This window comes from Diospyros lotus, chromosome 2 (assembly GCF_014633365.1).
Source record: "Diospyros lotus cultivar Yz01 chromosome 2, ASM1463336v1, whole genome shotgun sequence".
Lineage (NCBI taxonomy): Eukaryota > Viridiplantae > Streptophyta > Magnoliopsida > Ericales > Ebenaceae > Diospyros > Diospyros lotus.
In genome coordinates this window covers 24,748,885-24,767,163 of record NC_068339.1, presented here as the reverse complement: position 1 = coordinate 24,767,163, position 18,279 = coordinate 24,748,885, and the positions used below count along the sequence as shown (strand labels likewise).

Here is an 18,279-nt window from a genome sequence, read left to right as displayed (position 1 = left end):
GTTTCGGTTTTCTGAAGGGGGGAGGACCTTACTTGTTTTCTTTCTTTCTCTCACAACCCTTCTAAGATCAGAGGGCTCTGATACCAAATGTTGGTTTTGACGTAGAGAGAAAACATAACACAATGGCTGGAAGAAGTTGATTTCTTTTGATTCAAAACCATACTTATAGAGATTACAACCAAGACTTTCAAATACATTACCAACTCTACCAACTCCGATCTGCAGACATGTAGCTTAAATTAAGCTCATTCACTCATTTTACAAAAAAAATAAGCTTAAATCAAGCTTCACAACTTGTCAAAAATATCTAGATACATCTAGTTTAATCAAAAGGATTTTTCCTACAGTAACAGCAAGCTTGTCACAGCACCATCAATGGTGTTAACACGATTGAGATTGATGTTCTGTTACCTTGTACACAGGGCCAAATCCAACCTCTCCAAGCTTGTTTGCGTTGGAGAAGTAATTTGTTGCCACCCTTATCGAGTCGAAGTCGTACTGCAACGAATCCACATTTTCAGAATCATCCCCACCTTCCAAGAAGTTAGACTGTTAACTAAACAAACTGAAAGAGGACATTTGAGCCTATGATAGTACTACTAACTTTGTAGTCGAACATCTTGTAGAAATATATAAACATTAAATTGCCTTTCATAGAGATGAATACAAGAGTAAAGTTCTATTTTTCTGAAATAGAAATTAAGCTCAAAATTCTTCTATTATAGATTGAATATGTACCAGCATGATTCACACTGCCCTGTCTCGACTGGCTGAACAATTTTGTAGCAGCTCTTAACCAAGCCATGGTTTCCCATGACCAGATCGCAGGTCCCTTCCTGCAACTACCACAATGACAAGCAAGATGAATACGCAAAATGTAACACTAAAATAGTATCTGCTATCGCCCTCCTACTGCTTTCTCGGTAGTACTCTACAACTCCTCTTAAATATCTCTCGCAGTCGGCCGACGACAAATCCGGCGTACACTGCATAAGACCATAGATATTATCATCATACACCGTGAAGTTCGTCTTCCCCGTCGCAAACTTGAGCTTGGAAAAACCCTTCGAGGCCTTGATCACAAGGCGGCCAATCAAATCATCGATGGCCCGCTTAAACTCGTCGACGACGTCGTCGGCGATGTTGTTTGTATTATACACGGAACGCTCCGGCTGGTCAGACATTCCCCTGAAAATTGACTTGTTAGAATACCTGACAGTGCAGCGATCAGGGTCTCCCCATCCGACATCTTCCGTCTTGTTCGCGCAATTCTGGATGATGGTTCGGCTCGAGGTGTTGATGCAGTTGAAGCATCGGTCAGTCGGAAAGTCTCCGCGGCAGAGTCCGAGAGCGTAGACGGTGGCGTTATCCTTCCCGAGGGTGTTGACGTAAAAGCCCCCGTTGGCGGAGACGTTGGAGGCGAGAGAAGAGAGTATTTGGCAGCAGTTTTGGGCGAAGGTGCTGTTGGCTGTGAAGTTGTCTGCGCCGTAAGACATCTGAGCAGTGAAGAGATTTGGAAGATGAACAAAGTTGAAATGGCCATAGTTGCACAGCTTGAATCCTGGAACATGATGAACCGAATTATTAAGGGAGATGAGGTTGCTGAGGAGTTAACGATCATGGACAGGATCAGATTCTTGCACAAGTTGACGGTTTACGCGTCATTCGAGTTGGGGGAGAGACATTGTAAGATGAAATTGTAAACATTTTTCACAAATTATCAAATAATTTTTAAAAATTGTATGCACTTCTATTCAATCTATAAACTCCACGTGTAACTAACATTAGCACAGAAGATAACGTCCGTGCCTGCTACTTCGAAGACTTGCACACCGGCATTTAAAGAAAGGCTTGACTGATATGCGAGTAAGGACCAGTGGATCAGAACATCCCTGTGCAGGTCAACGCATTCGCCTTTAGTTGAGTCGGCCCACTCGACATAAGCAGGGGGTCCAGGTTTTCCAAAATGCTTAATAGATGGAGTAGTTTCGAATAAGTAAGAAATGTGGTTGCGTTTCCTGTTTTCAAATCATTTTTAATTTTTAATTTTTAATTTATTTTTAAAATAATAAAAACGTATTTTTTATTATTTTTAAAAATATATTTTTTTAAAAAAAAATTATAAAGAAAAATCAAAACAACAAAAAGTTCTTTTGAGTGTTTTCATTCAAAACAAACTCTAAACTCAAAATATATTTATTTATTCATATTTTATTATTATAATGGAAAAAGATATTACACAATTCATTAACTTTAAAATGTATATTTTTTTAATAATATATTAATATTAATATTTCTAATTTACTAAATAATCAAATTTATTAAAAAAAATATCATTAAAAAATTATTTTTAAAATTTTAAAGAGAATGCATTTTCTAATTTTCTGTTTTGAGAAATAGTTTTTCAAAATGACAAAGAGAACTCATTTTCAATTTTTTAAAAACAGATTATTAAAACAGAAAACTGAAAATAAATTCAAAACTCAAAACTGAAAATTGAAAAGTAAAGAGAACGGAGTTGTAGTTTTTAGTTTTTTAATTAAAATTTTATTACATTTTGTAATTATTTCTTTCATCACCTATGTAGTTAGCGTTAGTATCCGTTGAAGTATAAACTACACGTGCATTACAAGTATGTGAATGGAACAGATAATAAACAAATAAGTAAATTTTAATCGACATGGATTGAAAATTAAAAAAAAAAAAAAGAAACATGAACTCTCAAACTCATGACTCTACCCACCATCACTTTTTTACTTGTTACTTGCCATTGCCATCCCTCCGAGCCTATCATTGGTTTTTGTCCCGCTTGCCTCCATGAACTTCTCATTTGCATCAACTATCACTAGATTTCATTGCCACCATAACTAAAACTCTAACTCTAACAAAAAAATCAACAACCATTTTTTCATCTTTTTTCACTTTCAACGACCTTATCTCTTTCTCTCACACACTATCTTTCTCTCTCTCCCTAACATTCAAACACCAAAATCACTACAATCACCACTACTAATCCTAGGGCAACCATTGTAACCACCACCACTAGTGCAACTAGCCACTACATCTCAAACAACCAAAACCTCCACTACATCTCAAACAACCAAAACCTTCGCAACCAGTCTCTCTCTCTCTCTCCAACAAATAAGTCAAGGTGCCTAGACAATTACTTATGATCTTGATTAAATTTGTGTTCCTTGTTTTTGATTTCTCATTTTTTTTTTATGAGGTTGGGTTTTTTTTTTTTAGAGCATAGTTCTTGTACTTGTGGAGGTTGTTGCCATTGATTAATGAACTTTGGTTTTTGTTACCTCTTTGTTTGATTCTCAAGAAAATTAAGCAAAATACATAATTTTGAATTTTTGTAGTTTTTTTTAATTTTTTTGTTGTAATTTGCTATTTAATTGCAATTGTGTTGTGTTGAAATTTATTTAATCTTACATTTTTCTAGTAAGTGGCTTTTGGTGTAGATGGAGTGGTGGGTGGTTTTTTTGATTGGTGGTGATGATGGTGGTACAGGGGAAGGTCTAATTGATTGGGTGGTAGTGATGGTGGCAATGCAGGCAGATAATGAATTTGTGTTGTGAGATGATTTTTTTTTTTTCATTTTTGTAAAAATAAATATACACCAATAGGGGGATGAATTGTGTGTTCAGAAATTTTTTGGTTTTATAAATTATTTGCATCAAAAATACTTTTAAACAAATTATGCTTTTGAAATCAAATGTTGTAAGTTATAAATTGAAAACTTATACATTTTTATTAATTTTAAAAACAATGAAGAAGCAGTAAGATGTAAAATATAAATGTTGAAATGAAAATTTGAAATAAACACTATAGCACATAGAAATTTTATAGTGGTTCGACTTAACCAACCTAGTCCACTCCCTTGGCTTCTCACTAAAGATTTTAACAATCTACTTAGCTTTTACAAGTTTAGCTATAATAGCAGTTCTTCATAATTTTTGAGAGGATGACAGTTGGAACCTCTTACATAGTGTTTTTTATGGGCTTAAGCACTAATCACAACAAGATAAGAGAAGGATACAAATCAAGCAATTAGAGAATCTTTTATAAGATTGAATTCAAACAATGAAAGTAGCTTCTTACAAAGAAAAAAGAGATTTAAAAAGTATGAGAAAATAATAACACTTTCTCTCTTTTTTTGACATAAAGCGTATGCTTTGAGGGTTTTGTTTTTACTTGAGAATGATAGTGGAAAAATTTAGCACAATATTAATTGATTCTTCTTGAATCCTATTTGCCTTTTATATATAGTGTTTATTTCTTTATAACCATTAGCGTTTTGTCCATTGGGTAAAACCTGTAATATTTACAAAATATATTCTATTCTTTTTTTTTTCTCAATGGTTAGATATATAAATTATCCTAAAGAATGTTTAGAAGGCCTTTTGGAAATGGCTATAAACAATATTGTGTACTTTCGGTTGTCTATAAGGGCTATAATTTTTTATTTCAATATACTGCCACTCGACTGGATTTTGACAATCCTCGACTATTTATGAAAACAATCATTTAGCATATTCATGATAGTTGATTACTTTTGCAGAAACAAAGACCTAATTTATGTCAACTCAAACATACTCGAGTAGGCCTTTTACTGATTTGATTGTGAACGAATAATAATAGATCACACACTATTTGATACTCGAGTCTAGCATACACCACTCGATTATTTATCCCTCCTAGTTGAATATCATTCTAAATACAAAGATTAATACTCTATCCAATACTTCTCACTCGATTGACACATTGAATACTCTATTAAAAAACTTAACATCTCAACCAATGACAACTTTAACTTAGATATTCGATCTAATCACTTTTGACACTTTATTCAAGCTATGTCCTTGCTCAAATAAAGATTTATCATGATTGTTTTCAGATTTAGCTTCCCAATTAAGGATTTTTTTATTTCCATGAGCCATAACTTGAGTGTATAATTACCTTATCAGTCATTTACTAAAACAAGTATAGAGAATCACTCTTTGTTTAGCACAATCTACTCGATTGATACATAAGTTTATTCGACTAAAAAAAGCACAATACTCGATTGAGCATAGCTCATAGTCAATTACTAACAAGATTCAGAGACCTAACTTCATATAACTTAATTACCAGTCAACAGAAAAATGATTTCAATCGATTGAATATACAAGTTCAAATACTTGATATTTAAGTTCACTCTTTTCACTTGATTGGAAAAATAACTCACTTGATTACTAATTGGTCAACTCGAATACAATGTTAATCACTCAATTGAATATTGAGTTTAACGGACATATATACTAGATTTAACCTTAGGAGATATAAGAAATACTTGATTAAACTATCAATGATAGTTGAGTATGATGAACATGTCACTCAAATAATTTCTCTTCTTTGACAAGAAAAAAGCCCAAAGACTGATATATTCTATTGATGAAATTGAATACTTGAGTGTTGTGAAAGTTGGTAAAAACTAATGTTCCTATTATATTCACTTAATTACTTAGAAAGCTCTACTCAAAAAGGGTAACGAGATACTCTAATATCATAGGATTTTACTTCAATGCTAACAATATGTTGGGTACTGTTGCTGCTAAATTACAATAATAAATTTATAGTGCAGGTGAGATGTGGGTAACCTAACAAGTTGGGTATAAGTCTTCTAAACCGAGTACCTAACAACTTGGGTGACTAGAGAGTCTGGAAGTGATGAGAGGGTCCTAGACTGATGAGAAAGTCCTAAAATGACGAGAGAGTCCTAGAGTGATGAGAAAGTCCTAAAGCAACGAGATAGTCCTAGAGTAACAAGAGACCTACAAAGAAAGAAGGATGTTATGGAAGTGGGTGAGGCCACCTGCGGACCCCTTCTAATGCTTAAGTTAGTCTCTGAATTAGTTGAGAGTAAAAATAGAGCTTAAGTGGTAGGAGACCTGCTCTTTTCAGTGGGCATCTTGGTTGGACTTGACCGATTCAACCTTGACCTTTTGCCTCATCAAGTTGCATCCCAGTAGCACGGGCATGGCCTCTTAACACCATGAGGGTCACTCGATACCTCACAGCCACATGGGTGAGGGTTACTTGATGCCTCGCATCTACGCATGCGAGGGTCACTTGATGACCTATGGTCACTAGTGTAAGGGTCATTTAATGCCCCGTATACACACAGGGGTCACTCGATACCCCACGGCCTCGCGTGTAGTGGTCACTCAATTAGGCGTGCGATTGCGCCTTACATGCCTGTTGTACTTGGTTACTGTTTCTGCATGCAGTGCCTATTTTCTACTTTGTTGCATGGCTAGGCAACGCTTTTTCATGTAACAAATCAATCTATTATAACCGTGAGACTCTCGATTAGGTGGCCCTAGATTGTTTTCATGTGTTTTGTGACCTACTCGACCTTAACTTTTAACAGTCCACTTGGCATGAGGACCCTATCCTTTTGGACCATGTTTGGTCAGCCTCCTTAACCCATTTACAATCCCTTTTAATGAGTCTTTAGATGGGTTGACTTAACGTGTTGTGGACCCACCTTGTTATACTTGAGCTTATTTACTTTGGGCGTAACAATTGCTCTCCACTCTTTCCTTTGGGTTTCCCATTGGGAAGAGTAACGGTCGACATACCTTCTCAAGGGTTCTTGCAATCTTTTATGTCGTGTGAATTTTCCCTATCTCTTCTACTTCTTTAGTCTTTTAAAGCCTCATCCAAGTGGCTAGGGGAACACCGTAGTGACTGCTCCTTGAAATTCTTACCCAACTGAAATTCTTTTGGATGTTGTAAGAAAATGTTATTTCTTCTTACATCATTCTCTTCTTTAGTTGGGTTTTTTCTCCCCAATCATTTGGGATGACCTCATTCTATTGAAGAATCCTCAAATTTTATGCTTTTTTAGGGTCCTTGCTTTTTATAACCCATCGGTCCTTCTGACTCCTTTTGTCTTAGACAATAATCCCTGGATCATGTTCGTGCATTCGTGCACTTTTGATGTTAGGTTAACCTCAGATCATTCTTGCAATTTCACGTATTGAATTTCTATGTGGTTCTCATGCTTCATACGCTCCAAATTCTAGGCTTGTGTTTGTTTCTTTGTATAACATGTTAACATCTCACATAATATATAAATTTTTTGTAGTTTTAGTTTTTGAATCATAAATCATTAAAAACTTTTATCACTAACACTTTGCTTTCGCTTAAAAGGGGGTGTCGAGCTTGGTCCCTCGTCCTTTGTGAATGATGGACAGGCATTATGCATGCACCCCGGCTCTTTGTTGACAATACACCCTAAATCACCCTTGTGCTTCTACATTTTTTGTTTCAATCTGTTCTCATGCATTTTGCTCTCTTAACTCTAGGTTATGCTTGATCCTTCTTACGCATCTACCGTTTTCTTATTTTGGGTTATCTTAGATCTTTTTTATGCTTTAGCATTTTAATTTTTACCCATTCTCATGCATTTTGCACTCCTAGTCTTAGGTTTTTCCTTTATCATTATAGCAATTCTTGAATTTTTTTAATTCTTGGATCCTTCTTCTGATTTCACTTTTTAGTTTTTAGACCATTCTTACGCCTTTGCGCTTCAGCTTTAGGTTATTCTCATGCTTTTGCGCTTCTATTTGCATTTTGATTTTTGGACCATTCTCACATTTTTGTGCTTCGATTTTTAAACCAATCTCACTTTTTTTCATTTCAATTTTTGGACCGTTCTAACACTTTTTCACTTCGATTTTTAACTGTTCTCACGTTTTTGAGCTTTTTGGGCCATTCTCACACTTTTGCATTTCGATTTTTGAATATTTCTCATGCTTCAGGCTTTGGTTTCTAGATAATGAGCCCTAGATCATTCTCATATATTCCACACTTCGATACTAGGTTTTTAATTGATAAGCCCTAGATCGTTCTCGCATATTCTATGCTACGATACTAGGCTTCATTTTTCTTATTTTTTTACTGGAGTTTTGGCTCTTTTTAATGCATTCATTGTCCTAAATAAAAAAATACACAGAAAGAGACTACAACAAGATGTAAGTTACGTTATTCATGCATCATTGAATGACATATATAATTGTTAGGACATTTAATTCTCCCTATGATACTTTCCCAAAGCAGGCATATGGATTCTTAATTCTTTTGTGTGATTTCGGTTTGAGAGATAAAACATGCTTCTTGAAGAAGCTTTTGTTCTTTCATTGCTCTTCTTATCTTGAATTATGCCCTTGTCCTCCAAGGTAGTCCACAAAATCTTCCAGTTCCTCTTCCTGCAGCAAAGCTTCTATTTGATTCTTCAAGTCTTAGCATTTCTCAGTAGAGCCATCATGAGTACTATGGAACTGGCAAAAGGCATTCATTTTCCTCCTCATAAGCTTGTCAGTCTTCTTGGGGAATTTAATGAGGCCTAATCCTTCAATAGCTTCCAAGATATTGGAATGTGACTCATTGAGTAGGGTGTAATTGAGTAGGTGTAATCCTTGAATTGGAGTTGAGCAGTATCATCATGTCTTGTGGATTTCTCTTTCCCCTGGCTTTCCCCTTCATCGGAGTCTTTTCCTTTCCTTTTTTGGTCCCTATCTTTTTCACTCCAACTGTCCTCATCACCACAGCTTGGAATATGTATTTGTTAGACCTTACTAATAAGTTAACCAAGGTTGTTGGCTAATCAAGGTCTAAGGATTCTTGTACTGGTATCGATGTCGTCCCTTGGAGCATTTCAGCAGTTGCCACACCAATTTGTAGATCTTGTACCTCCAATGTTGCATTTCTAAAATGATTAACATATTGTCTGAGGGTTTATTTGCTACCTTGTCGAATACTAAGTAGATAGGTGCAGTCCTTTTTGTGGTCGTTAACAATGAAAGCAATGATGAATTATGCACTCAATAAGTCGAAGGAGGAGATAAATCCTTTAGTAAGGCCATTATACCAAGTGTAAGCATGATTTGTCAAGGTAGGAGGAAAAGCCTGACATATGATTGCATCATACCATGCATGAAACAACGTCAGGGACCCGTAGTTTTGAATGTGATCATGAGGGTTGCCCCTGCCTAAATATGGAAATGGCTGTTGCATTTTAAATTTTCCTAGTAGGGATCTTGTTGTAACATACCCTCCAGGATATTTTTCCAGAGGGCCTCAAGGGGAGTTCTCCTCAGAATAACCAGTCCAAATTCGGGAGAATGCCTTCTCCCTAAAAGGTCTTTGGGGCCCCATTCCCTAAAGACTTGAGTAGCCTTCCAAAGACTCTTCGAGGGTCAGTTCCCTGAAGACTTAGGTAGGCTTCAGAAGACCATTCGGGGACCAGCTTTCTCGAAGGCCTAGACAGTCTTCCAAAGAACCTTAAAGGATTAGCTTCCCTAAAGGCTTGGTCCTCTCAAGGCCTAACCCAAGGACAGTCGAACACCCTCATCTGAAGTGTTGTGCCACATGCCCTATGCTTGTGTGCTATGTGTCCTAGTCCTTCGACGGGTATAAATACCCCTTAAAGCCTTGTCTTTTGGATCCTTCTGGGCGAATTCGAAGACCCCCCCTCCAACTCTTCCGCATGCAGCCTTCTGAAGGACTTCTAATGTTCGAGAGACACCATTCGAGATTCATCTGCATTGCACCTACAGCATTTAGTAGCATAACCATATCTGACTTAAGTATTAGAGGGCCTATACTGAAGAGATCCCTGCGTGCCTTTTGACTATCCATTGTCTTGCAATTTGGAAGCCCTTTCCACTGTCTTCGAAGGACCCTTTCGCAGCACCTCCCACTCAAAAACCCTTCTCCTTCCAAGGTCGACCTTTTGCAGGTACCTCTCAGATGACCTCTTTCGTGCAAACCATGCTCTTCTGCATGGCCCTAATGACTTTCTACTAAGCTTCCTCAAAACAAACAAGTTTTGATTGTTGTATTACAATAACAACAGATCTATCCATTATGCCCAAGGCAAATGGGATCCTCCTCCGAGGCAGGCAATAGCTTTTTATATTCTAGAACCCCTTCAATCATACTTCTCATGTCCATCGTTTCTTGGGCACTGAACATTAGTGGGTTATCATATTTATTGTTTCTTCCAGATAGGCCTTTTGTCAAACTTTGGTTTTCATCTGTGGATGTGCTTACCACAATTTCTTGGTGTTTCCCTTTTCAATGGCTTCACTTATCATCTCTTAGACTTCAACAGTCCTCATTTCTTTTCTAGTTTTGATCTTTGGGAAAAGGAGAAGCCCATGAGTGGGTCCTTTATGGAGGAGACCTTGATTGATTTCTTCAATAAGGGGAGGATTAAGATTGAGTCTCCGAGGTTGGCTCCCGATAAGAACTGTCTTCTGGTGCCCCTTGCAAGGTCCCTAGTGGTGGAGCGATTTTGAAAAAAACTTCCTTGCGATAGATGGAAACACACTGTGGGGGACCATGTTTTGCAATATCCCGACCATAAAGGATGATAAGTTACATACCATAATCCATAAGAGGGTTATGATTAATTAAGTCTAGATTGACACATAAGTTACTACCTTTGATTAGTATGAAATATTAATGATAAAGGATGATGAGTCACATACCATAATTCATATGATGGATATGGTAGATATGCAGATAGGTGTTAGTTGAACATTAACTGAATGTGACACAAGTGATATAAATCATATGGCTGGAGGATCTATGATATGTCACTGATTTCAATGTGTTACTAGTTCTTAGATTGGAGGTAACACAATCGTCTTGTATGTTAGTGCTTGAGATTTGTCTTAGCTAAGAATCATTTAGTTACTAGGTGAGAGATGCATTATGTGGTCTCTGTGCAGTAACTTATGGAGGCAAGTGATTGCTAATAGAATCCATTGTCCTCCACTGTGAGGTGAACACCCTATGCGATCAATGGTGGCTGTGGTTGTATAAACCCCTAGCCAATGTGCATATGATTGGAAAGTTGTTTCCAATATCTGAAGGAGTTCTGATGTGTCATCTCAATCACACCACACTAGATCTTGGCATAGTTATCGAGTTAGTGAGTTTGATCAGTCATTGACTTTCACTTGATCGAGATGTTGATCGATTGAGGGATTATAATACACAAGAATCGAAAGCCCAAATAGATTCTTTTTGAAGTGAGACTTCATTGCTGGTAGAATCATCCTGACATAATACTAGTTGTCACTTAGAGTCTTTTGAGGAGATTGAGAGATGCTCGTTATAAACCAAAGTGTTTGGTCGACCTCAAAGAGTTCGATGTGTTTTGATTGCTACTTAATGGAACCTAGAAGGTCACACGCATATCCGAGTGTAATGGTTAACTAAGTGGTGAAAACTATAATTGATGATCGTCATTAACTATTAATGATGTCATCACTAAAAGTTAACAAATCTTGTTTAAATTAACCAGAGCAAATGTCAAGAGTAGGTAGGCAAGTCGTTAAGAGTTAATAGGGGCCTTAGTTTCATTATGAGATAATAAAAGGGCTATTAAGTGTTAATGGCGGGCCTAGATGCAAATTTGTAAAAATTGGTACAAGAGACAATTTCAATCGATTGGCTCTTAGGTTTGGTCAATCGAACTATGGCAGAATTGGTTGACCGTCTCCTCAAAAACATTCGATAGTTTCTTACACTGAGAGTCGCTTTTGGCATAGTCTCTTGTTGTTTCTGCAATGGTTTTTAGACGTGTGGCTGAGGAAGGATGACAGAAGGATGATGGGGAGGACGACGTGCGTCCAACACGCCTCTCCCCTGTCCCCTTTGTCTCTATCCTTGTCATTTGTCCGATTTGGGGCGTTTTAGGGTTTGAGGGTTAATATATAAGGCAATATGAAAAGAAATGCTTAAGCATTGGCCATTTGCATTTGATGCTCCATTCTCTCTCGGTTGTGAGGATTTTTCTTCTCTTCCAAAGCCTTTCAATCCGTTCTTGACCCAGCTCCCATTTGCTCATTTTATTATTCATTTCCTAAAGTAGCAATCCAATCCAAGATAGAAAGTCGAATTGGATTTATAACCCATTTCTTCTAAACCCAACAGCTTCATCTTCTTGCAAACAGCTTGGTTAGCACATAAGCTAGCTTGCAAGACTCAGCCTTTACCTAGAGCGTGGACTGACTAAGGCTTTTGTATTTTTTAGGGTCAGATTAGTCATCCAAAATTTGAAGGGAATAGTTGGACTACTCAAAGGTGTTATTCGGTGAGGAGCGGGAGCTGTATCAGGTTAACTTCCAACCACTTCATCAGTAACGAAACTCTCCATTATTGAGGTATACATTTCTACCACCCTATGGAATGGTTTTGTTTTGCATTGCATATGATTGTTGATACTGGGTTTCACAAGGTTATTGTATATTCATTTCTGTTGCGTTTATCATATGTTTTCAAAAATGTTTTGAAAATGGTAAAACCCTTACATTGATACTCCAATAGTTGGCGTTTCCTTAATGTATTATGGGTAATTGGTATTTAAGGTTTAGAGTTTAAAATAATGGTACCTATACTCAAAAAACAAAAGCAAATTCAAATGCTAGTAATGGATCGGTATACATGCTTGGAAAGAAAAAGAAATGGATAAGCCTTGGAGTTAGAAATGTCAACTACTATCGGGGGCCTGGCTGTGAAACTGAAACTTCATTAATGGAGGATAGTTGAGATTGGTCATGCAAATGGCTAGCCTCCATGAGAAATGCAGGCCTTGTAGGTGTCGGCAGGTTGGTGCTGAAGCTATTGAGCATGAGAACAATCGAAGCCATTGTTGGTCTCCTGGCCGCATTCTCTTGCACACAGAGCAGCCCAATGTGGATGCACCTAAGCATGTCTGCCTCTGAGCCCCCTCTTATTGCTCCATCAATCAGCATTGAGGCTTTCCCCTCTCTCCATTTTTTCCATGCCTGCAACATTTGTTTAGAGGTCATTTAATAAACAACGGGATTTTGTTATTGTTTACGTAAGTCGAGTCAAATTGAGTCCCTAGACCCAATAGTCTAACTTAGATCAAATCCGATGTTGACTAGGTCAAAGAAATTAGAGATCCAGATTGAACAAGTTGAGAAGAATAACACAAACCAAACTGAACTAATCACTTGGATTCAAGTTAGTTTTTGGGTTTACTTAGATCCTGAGCACCTTTACTGGGTTGTGCCATACAAATAGAAAATTTATATGCAAAAATTCATATTGAGTGAAAATAAGGTCATTTATCCAAAATTTAGCAAACTAACATAGCTTATGAGATGCTCGGCAGACTCCGGGTTGCTGCAATCCTTGTTCTTCAAGCCAGTGATGATCTCAAGGATTATGACACCGAAACTAAAAACATCAGTCTTAATGGAGAATTGACCGTATTTTGCGTACTCCGGAGGCATGTAGCCCCTGCATGACAATCATCAAGTCAACTGAGTGAGTTATGGTGCTTAATTATAGAGTATTTGCATTTAATTGCTAATTGGAGTCATTGATTCTGCTTACAAGGTCCCAGCAATTCTTTTAGTATTGCCTTTGCTCATCTCAGCAGCAAACAACCTTGCCATGCCAAAATCTGAGATTTTGGCGTTCATCTCACTGTCTAGCAAAACATTACCAGCTTTGAGATCATGGTGGATAATCTTGAGCTGAGAGTCTTGGTGAAAATAGAGAATTCCTCGTGCAATGCCAACTATGATCTTGTGACGTGTTTCCCAACTTAGTAACAGCCGCTTGATTGGATCTACAAACATATTCACTCGAGTCACAACTAAATTAATCGTCGACTATGATATTAATGTGCGATTGATTGTAAATTGACCTGACAATTGATGTTGACATAAACAAAAAGGGGATTAATAGGTGATATAGTTATACCAAAAATGAAGCGATCAAGACTAGCATTGGGCAGCAACTCGTAGATGAGAAGCCTCTCTTTGTTGTGCAGGCAGAAGCCGAGGAGCCTTACTAAATTCTTGTGTTGGAGATTGGCCATTAGAACAATCTCATTCTTGAATTGTGCTTCGCCTTGTTCAGAATGACTGGCCAATCGTTTAACGGCTACTTCTTGTCCATTTGCTAGCCTTGCCTGTTCAACATGAATCGATCAGTTTCCTCCATTTGGGCCTTAATTGTGGCTAAAATGGCTACGAGAATGGTGTTAACACGATCGAGATTGATGTTCTGTTACCTTGTATACAGGACCAAATCCACCCTCTCCAAGCTTGTTGGCGTTGGAGAAGTCATTCGTTGCCACCCTTATTGAGTCGAAGTCGTATTGCAACGAATCCACATTTTCAGAATCATCCCCACCTTCCAAGAAATTAGATTGTTAACTAAACAAACTGAAAGAGGACATTTGAGCCTGTGATAGTACTACTAACTTTGTAGTCGAACATCTTGTAGAAATATATAAACATTAAATTGCCTTTCTTAGAGATGAATACATAGAGTAAAGTTCTATTTTCCTGAAATAGAAATTAAGTTCAAAATTCTTCTATTATAGATTGAATATGTACCAGCATGATTCACACTGCCCTGTCTCGACTGGCTAAACAATTTTGTAGCAGCTCTTAACCAAGCCATGGTTTCCGGTGAACCAGATCGTCGGCCCCTTCCTGCAACTACCACAATGACAAGTAAGATGAATACGCAAAATGTAACACTAAAATAGACACACTTGTTGAACAAGACTCTCCGCTTCATAAGAATTGGGATGAAAGTTCTCAAGAATAAACAAGAAAAATTATCAGGACAACAAGAATACCGTTAACGATAAAAAGAATAACTCACTGTTGACTGCAGATTCTTTTTTCCACATATAGAAAAAGCCACAAGCGAGGGTGATAAGTATCAAACAGATACTCGTCAGAACAACAACAACGATGATAGCAATCCGCAATGTGTTTGTACTGTTTTTCTCGCCCTGCCAGAATAATCTTTGTTATAAGATTGATTAAGCTGTGAAATTTTCTTCTCTTTTTTTCCTTCATTATCTCGCTAGTTTGTGTAATAAACTACTAAGGAATCTTATCCCCATTTATCATGATAAAACAGTGTTTAATCACTTGCATGATCAATTACATTTTTTTGTTTTATTTTTAAATAACGGTGTCAGTCGGGCATCGAGGTAATACTAGCTAGTTGGTGATAGTCTTATTAATCCGTTTACTTTTTAAATCCAACTAGCTAGCAATTAATAGTGAGAATCACACATTAACCTAAGGAGATGCGTTTTAGCTTTGGGCTCACCCTTAATTACAAATCTTCGTACTTAGCACTAAACCGGGGTGTTAATCAGTTGCATGTTTGATAATGGGCTTACCTTCCCTGGCGGCGGTGGCGTTTGATGAGGAGGCGGGACCGGAGCAGAAGCAACCGCAGGGGGCGGCGCCAGGGAAATATCATAAGCTGTAGATTCATAGAACGGCCTCAAATCATACTCAAAAATACAACTGGGACTAAGAATATTATTTGCTGTCGCCCTCCTACTGCATTTTCGGTAGTACTGTACAGCTCCTCTTAAACATTTATCGCAGTCGGCCGACGACAAATCCGGCGTACACTGCATAAGACCATAGATATTATCATCATACACCGTGAAGTTCGTCTTCCCCGTCGCAAACTTGAGCTTGGAAAAACCCTTCGAAGCCTTGATCACAAGGCGGTCAACCAAATCATCGATGGCCCGCTGAAACTCGTCCACGACGTCGTTGGAGATGTTGTTTGTATTATACACGCAAATCTTCGGGTAGTCAGACATTCCCCTGAAAAACGACTTGTCGGAATACCTCACAGTGCAGCGATCAGGGTCTCCCCAATCCACATCTTCCGTCTTGCTCGCGCAATTCTCGATGATGTTTCGGCTCGAGGTGTCGATGCAGTTGAAGCATCGGTCAGTTGGAAAGTCTCCGCGGCAGAGTCCGAGAGCGTAGACGGTGGCGTTGTCCTTCCCGAGGGTGTTGAAGTAAAAGCCACCGTTGGCCGAGACGTTGGAGGCGAGAGAAGAGAGTATTTGGCGGCAGTTTTGGGAGAAGGTGTTGTTGGCTGTGAAGTTGTCTGCGCCGAAAGACATCTGAGCAGTGTTGAAGGGAATAACGATCAAAAGGATGGAAGAGATGAGGAAGATGAACAAAGTTGAAATCGCCATAATTGCAGAGGTTGAATCCTGGAACATGATGAACCGAATTATTAAGGGAGATGAGGTTGCTGACCTAGGACTTGACAATCATGGACAGGGTCAGATTCTTGCACAAGTTGACGGTTTACGTGTCATTCGAGTTGGGGGAGAGACATTGTAAGATGAAATTGTAAACATTTTTCACGAATTATCAAATAATTTTTAAAAAATTGTATGCACTTCTAAGACCCATTAGAAGTGTTTATAGTTTCAAAAAATAAATGGATAACTTTGTGACACAATCATTCAATCTATAAACTCCACGTGTAACTAAATTATCACAGAATATAACGTCCTTGCCTCCTACTTCGAAGACTTGTCCACCAGCATATAAAGAAAGGCTTGACCGAGACGCGAGTAAGGACCTCTGGACTAGAACATCCGCGTGCAGGTAAACGCGTGTGCACAAGGATCCCTCGACCAGAACATCCGCGTGCAGGTGAACGCGTGTGCACGGAAAAATCAATAATTGAAAATTGATTTATCGTTAAACATTTTAATGGTGAAATTTTTTCTGTCGTCATCCGTAATTATTACCTTTACAAATAAAAGTATTTAACGACATAAATGATAATTAACATTCATTAATTATATTAATAATTGTATAATTTCTATTATTAAAAATAATTATCAACGATCGAATCATAACTTAATAACGGTAATATTTTTCATCATTAATAGTGTTGTGATTTGTGATTCAAAATTACATGATAATGCTGAAGTTTATATATCATTTCATGTGCATTTGGTTTTCATTTGCATGTTATTACTGTGTTATTTGGCCGTGTCTTATATCAGCTATTGATTTCATTTTAATGATGATCGTGCTGCTTATATTTATTAGTCTCGATATATAAGGGTTGCTGTCAAACCCTAATCATCACTTTTTGCCATTAAGAAATCCTAAATCAAATGAGAGAGATATGACACAACTCGTGAATCCTCCAATCAATAAGAACACTCAATGTATTGCTCTATTTTTGGTTCAAATCACTTAGTCATGGGAGGTAATGTTAAGATATAGTGGTGGGTATTGTATTTACATGATTTTAATGCAGCTTGTACTCGATTTTGTATTCTATCTTCTTGATGTAATACAGTAAATGTTATATTTTTTGTTGATTTGGTGTAATCATGTTATACTCTATTTGATATAGTGGATTGACTAGGGGCAAAAAACCCTACCGTGATTAGGATCCATTTACGGATTTGAACACGTATATCGTGTGTTCTGGCTTGTGTTGTGTTCTTAGTGCGATTGGCTTATTTTCGATTCGATTTCTTGGCTTGGTTCTTGGTTTCATTTTTTGGATGATTGTATTGATTGTGGAACTAACAAATAGTATGAACAATTAACGATTTTATGATTTATGTCACTAAAAATAGCTATTTTACTATCAAAATACAAACTAATAACGATAATATTTTCTATCGTTAATAATGTAGACAATTAACGACTATAATTTTTGTCTTTAAAAAAAAAATTATTAAGTTATCAAAATTCAAATCAATGACGACAATATTTCTCGTCATTAATAGTGTGAAAACGACAACTAGTCATCAATAAGAAGAATATTTTGTTTTAATATAAATCACCAAACCTATATATTATTATCCATATCAAATTGGAATAAAATTCATATAAAATTAAACTTGTCATTCAAATTACACCAAAGTAATATATGTTCAACCATAGAAACATCATTATCCGTTAGCATTTACACACCAAAAATGGCATCTAAGTGTTAATTACTAATAAGTTACACCAAAAACGATGTTCAACTAAAAGCAATACTTTAATAATTGTATATGTAGGACCCCGACCCAGGTCCCCCAAACTAGCCATAGAACCCGAGCAGGTGCCTCGAATAATGAATACAAAACTTGTCATGCATGCACCTCACATTCAAATATACCTGATCATGAATCTGAAAAAAAAAAAATGAAACAAAATCCAAAACACGGCATGCATAACAAAACACCACAGGCCCAACAAGGTTACATTTACAATCCCTGGCCAAAGACAAATCCAAACCAAAAAACAAACCACAACCCGCCATAGAAGACGTCATAATCCCCAAAGTCTCAAAGTACAAAAAGGCATAAGATAAAGCTAACTCGACCTGCCCTGTACACCATCTACGAAGTTCAACTTCATTGGGACCATTCCCAAT

At 37.3% G+C, this 18,279-nt stretch overlaps 1 protein-coding gene across 6 annotated transcripts; it reads right to left on the bottom strand.

The window, feature by feature from the left end:
• Window positions 1-394: 394 nt before the first annotated feature.
• On the bottom strand, window positions 395-16,393 carry LOC127794045 (cysteine-rich receptor-like protein kinase 25). Of its 6 annotated transcripts, none has more exons than XM_052324916.1 (8): window positions 15,251-16,382; window positions 14,719-14,851; window positions 14,445-14,549; window positions 14,117-14,238; window positions 13,804-14,014; window positions 13,432-13,669; window positions 13,185-13,335; window positions 968-1,561 (listed from the first exon to the last, which is right to left on the bottom strand). In XM_052324916.1, exons 1-8 carry the CDS (start codon window positions 16,100-16,102, stop codon window positions 1,094-1,096), a joined length of 2,280 nt encoding a protein of 759 aa, XP_052180876.1. In that variant the 5' UTR covers window positions 16,103-16,382; the 3' UTR covers window positions 968-1,093. The 6 variants fall into 6 exon arrangements, 5 of the variants coding, with proteins under 5 accessions (XP_052180880.1, XP_052180879.1, XP_052180876.1 ...); XM_052324917.1 differs by having other exon boundaries at window positions 14,445-14,543; XM_052324918.1 differs by lacking the exon at window positions 968-1,561 and adding an exon at window positions 12,394-12,854 and having other exon boundaries at window positions 15,251-16,374.
• Between the last annotated feature and the right edge of the window lie 1,886 nt (window positions 16,394-18,279).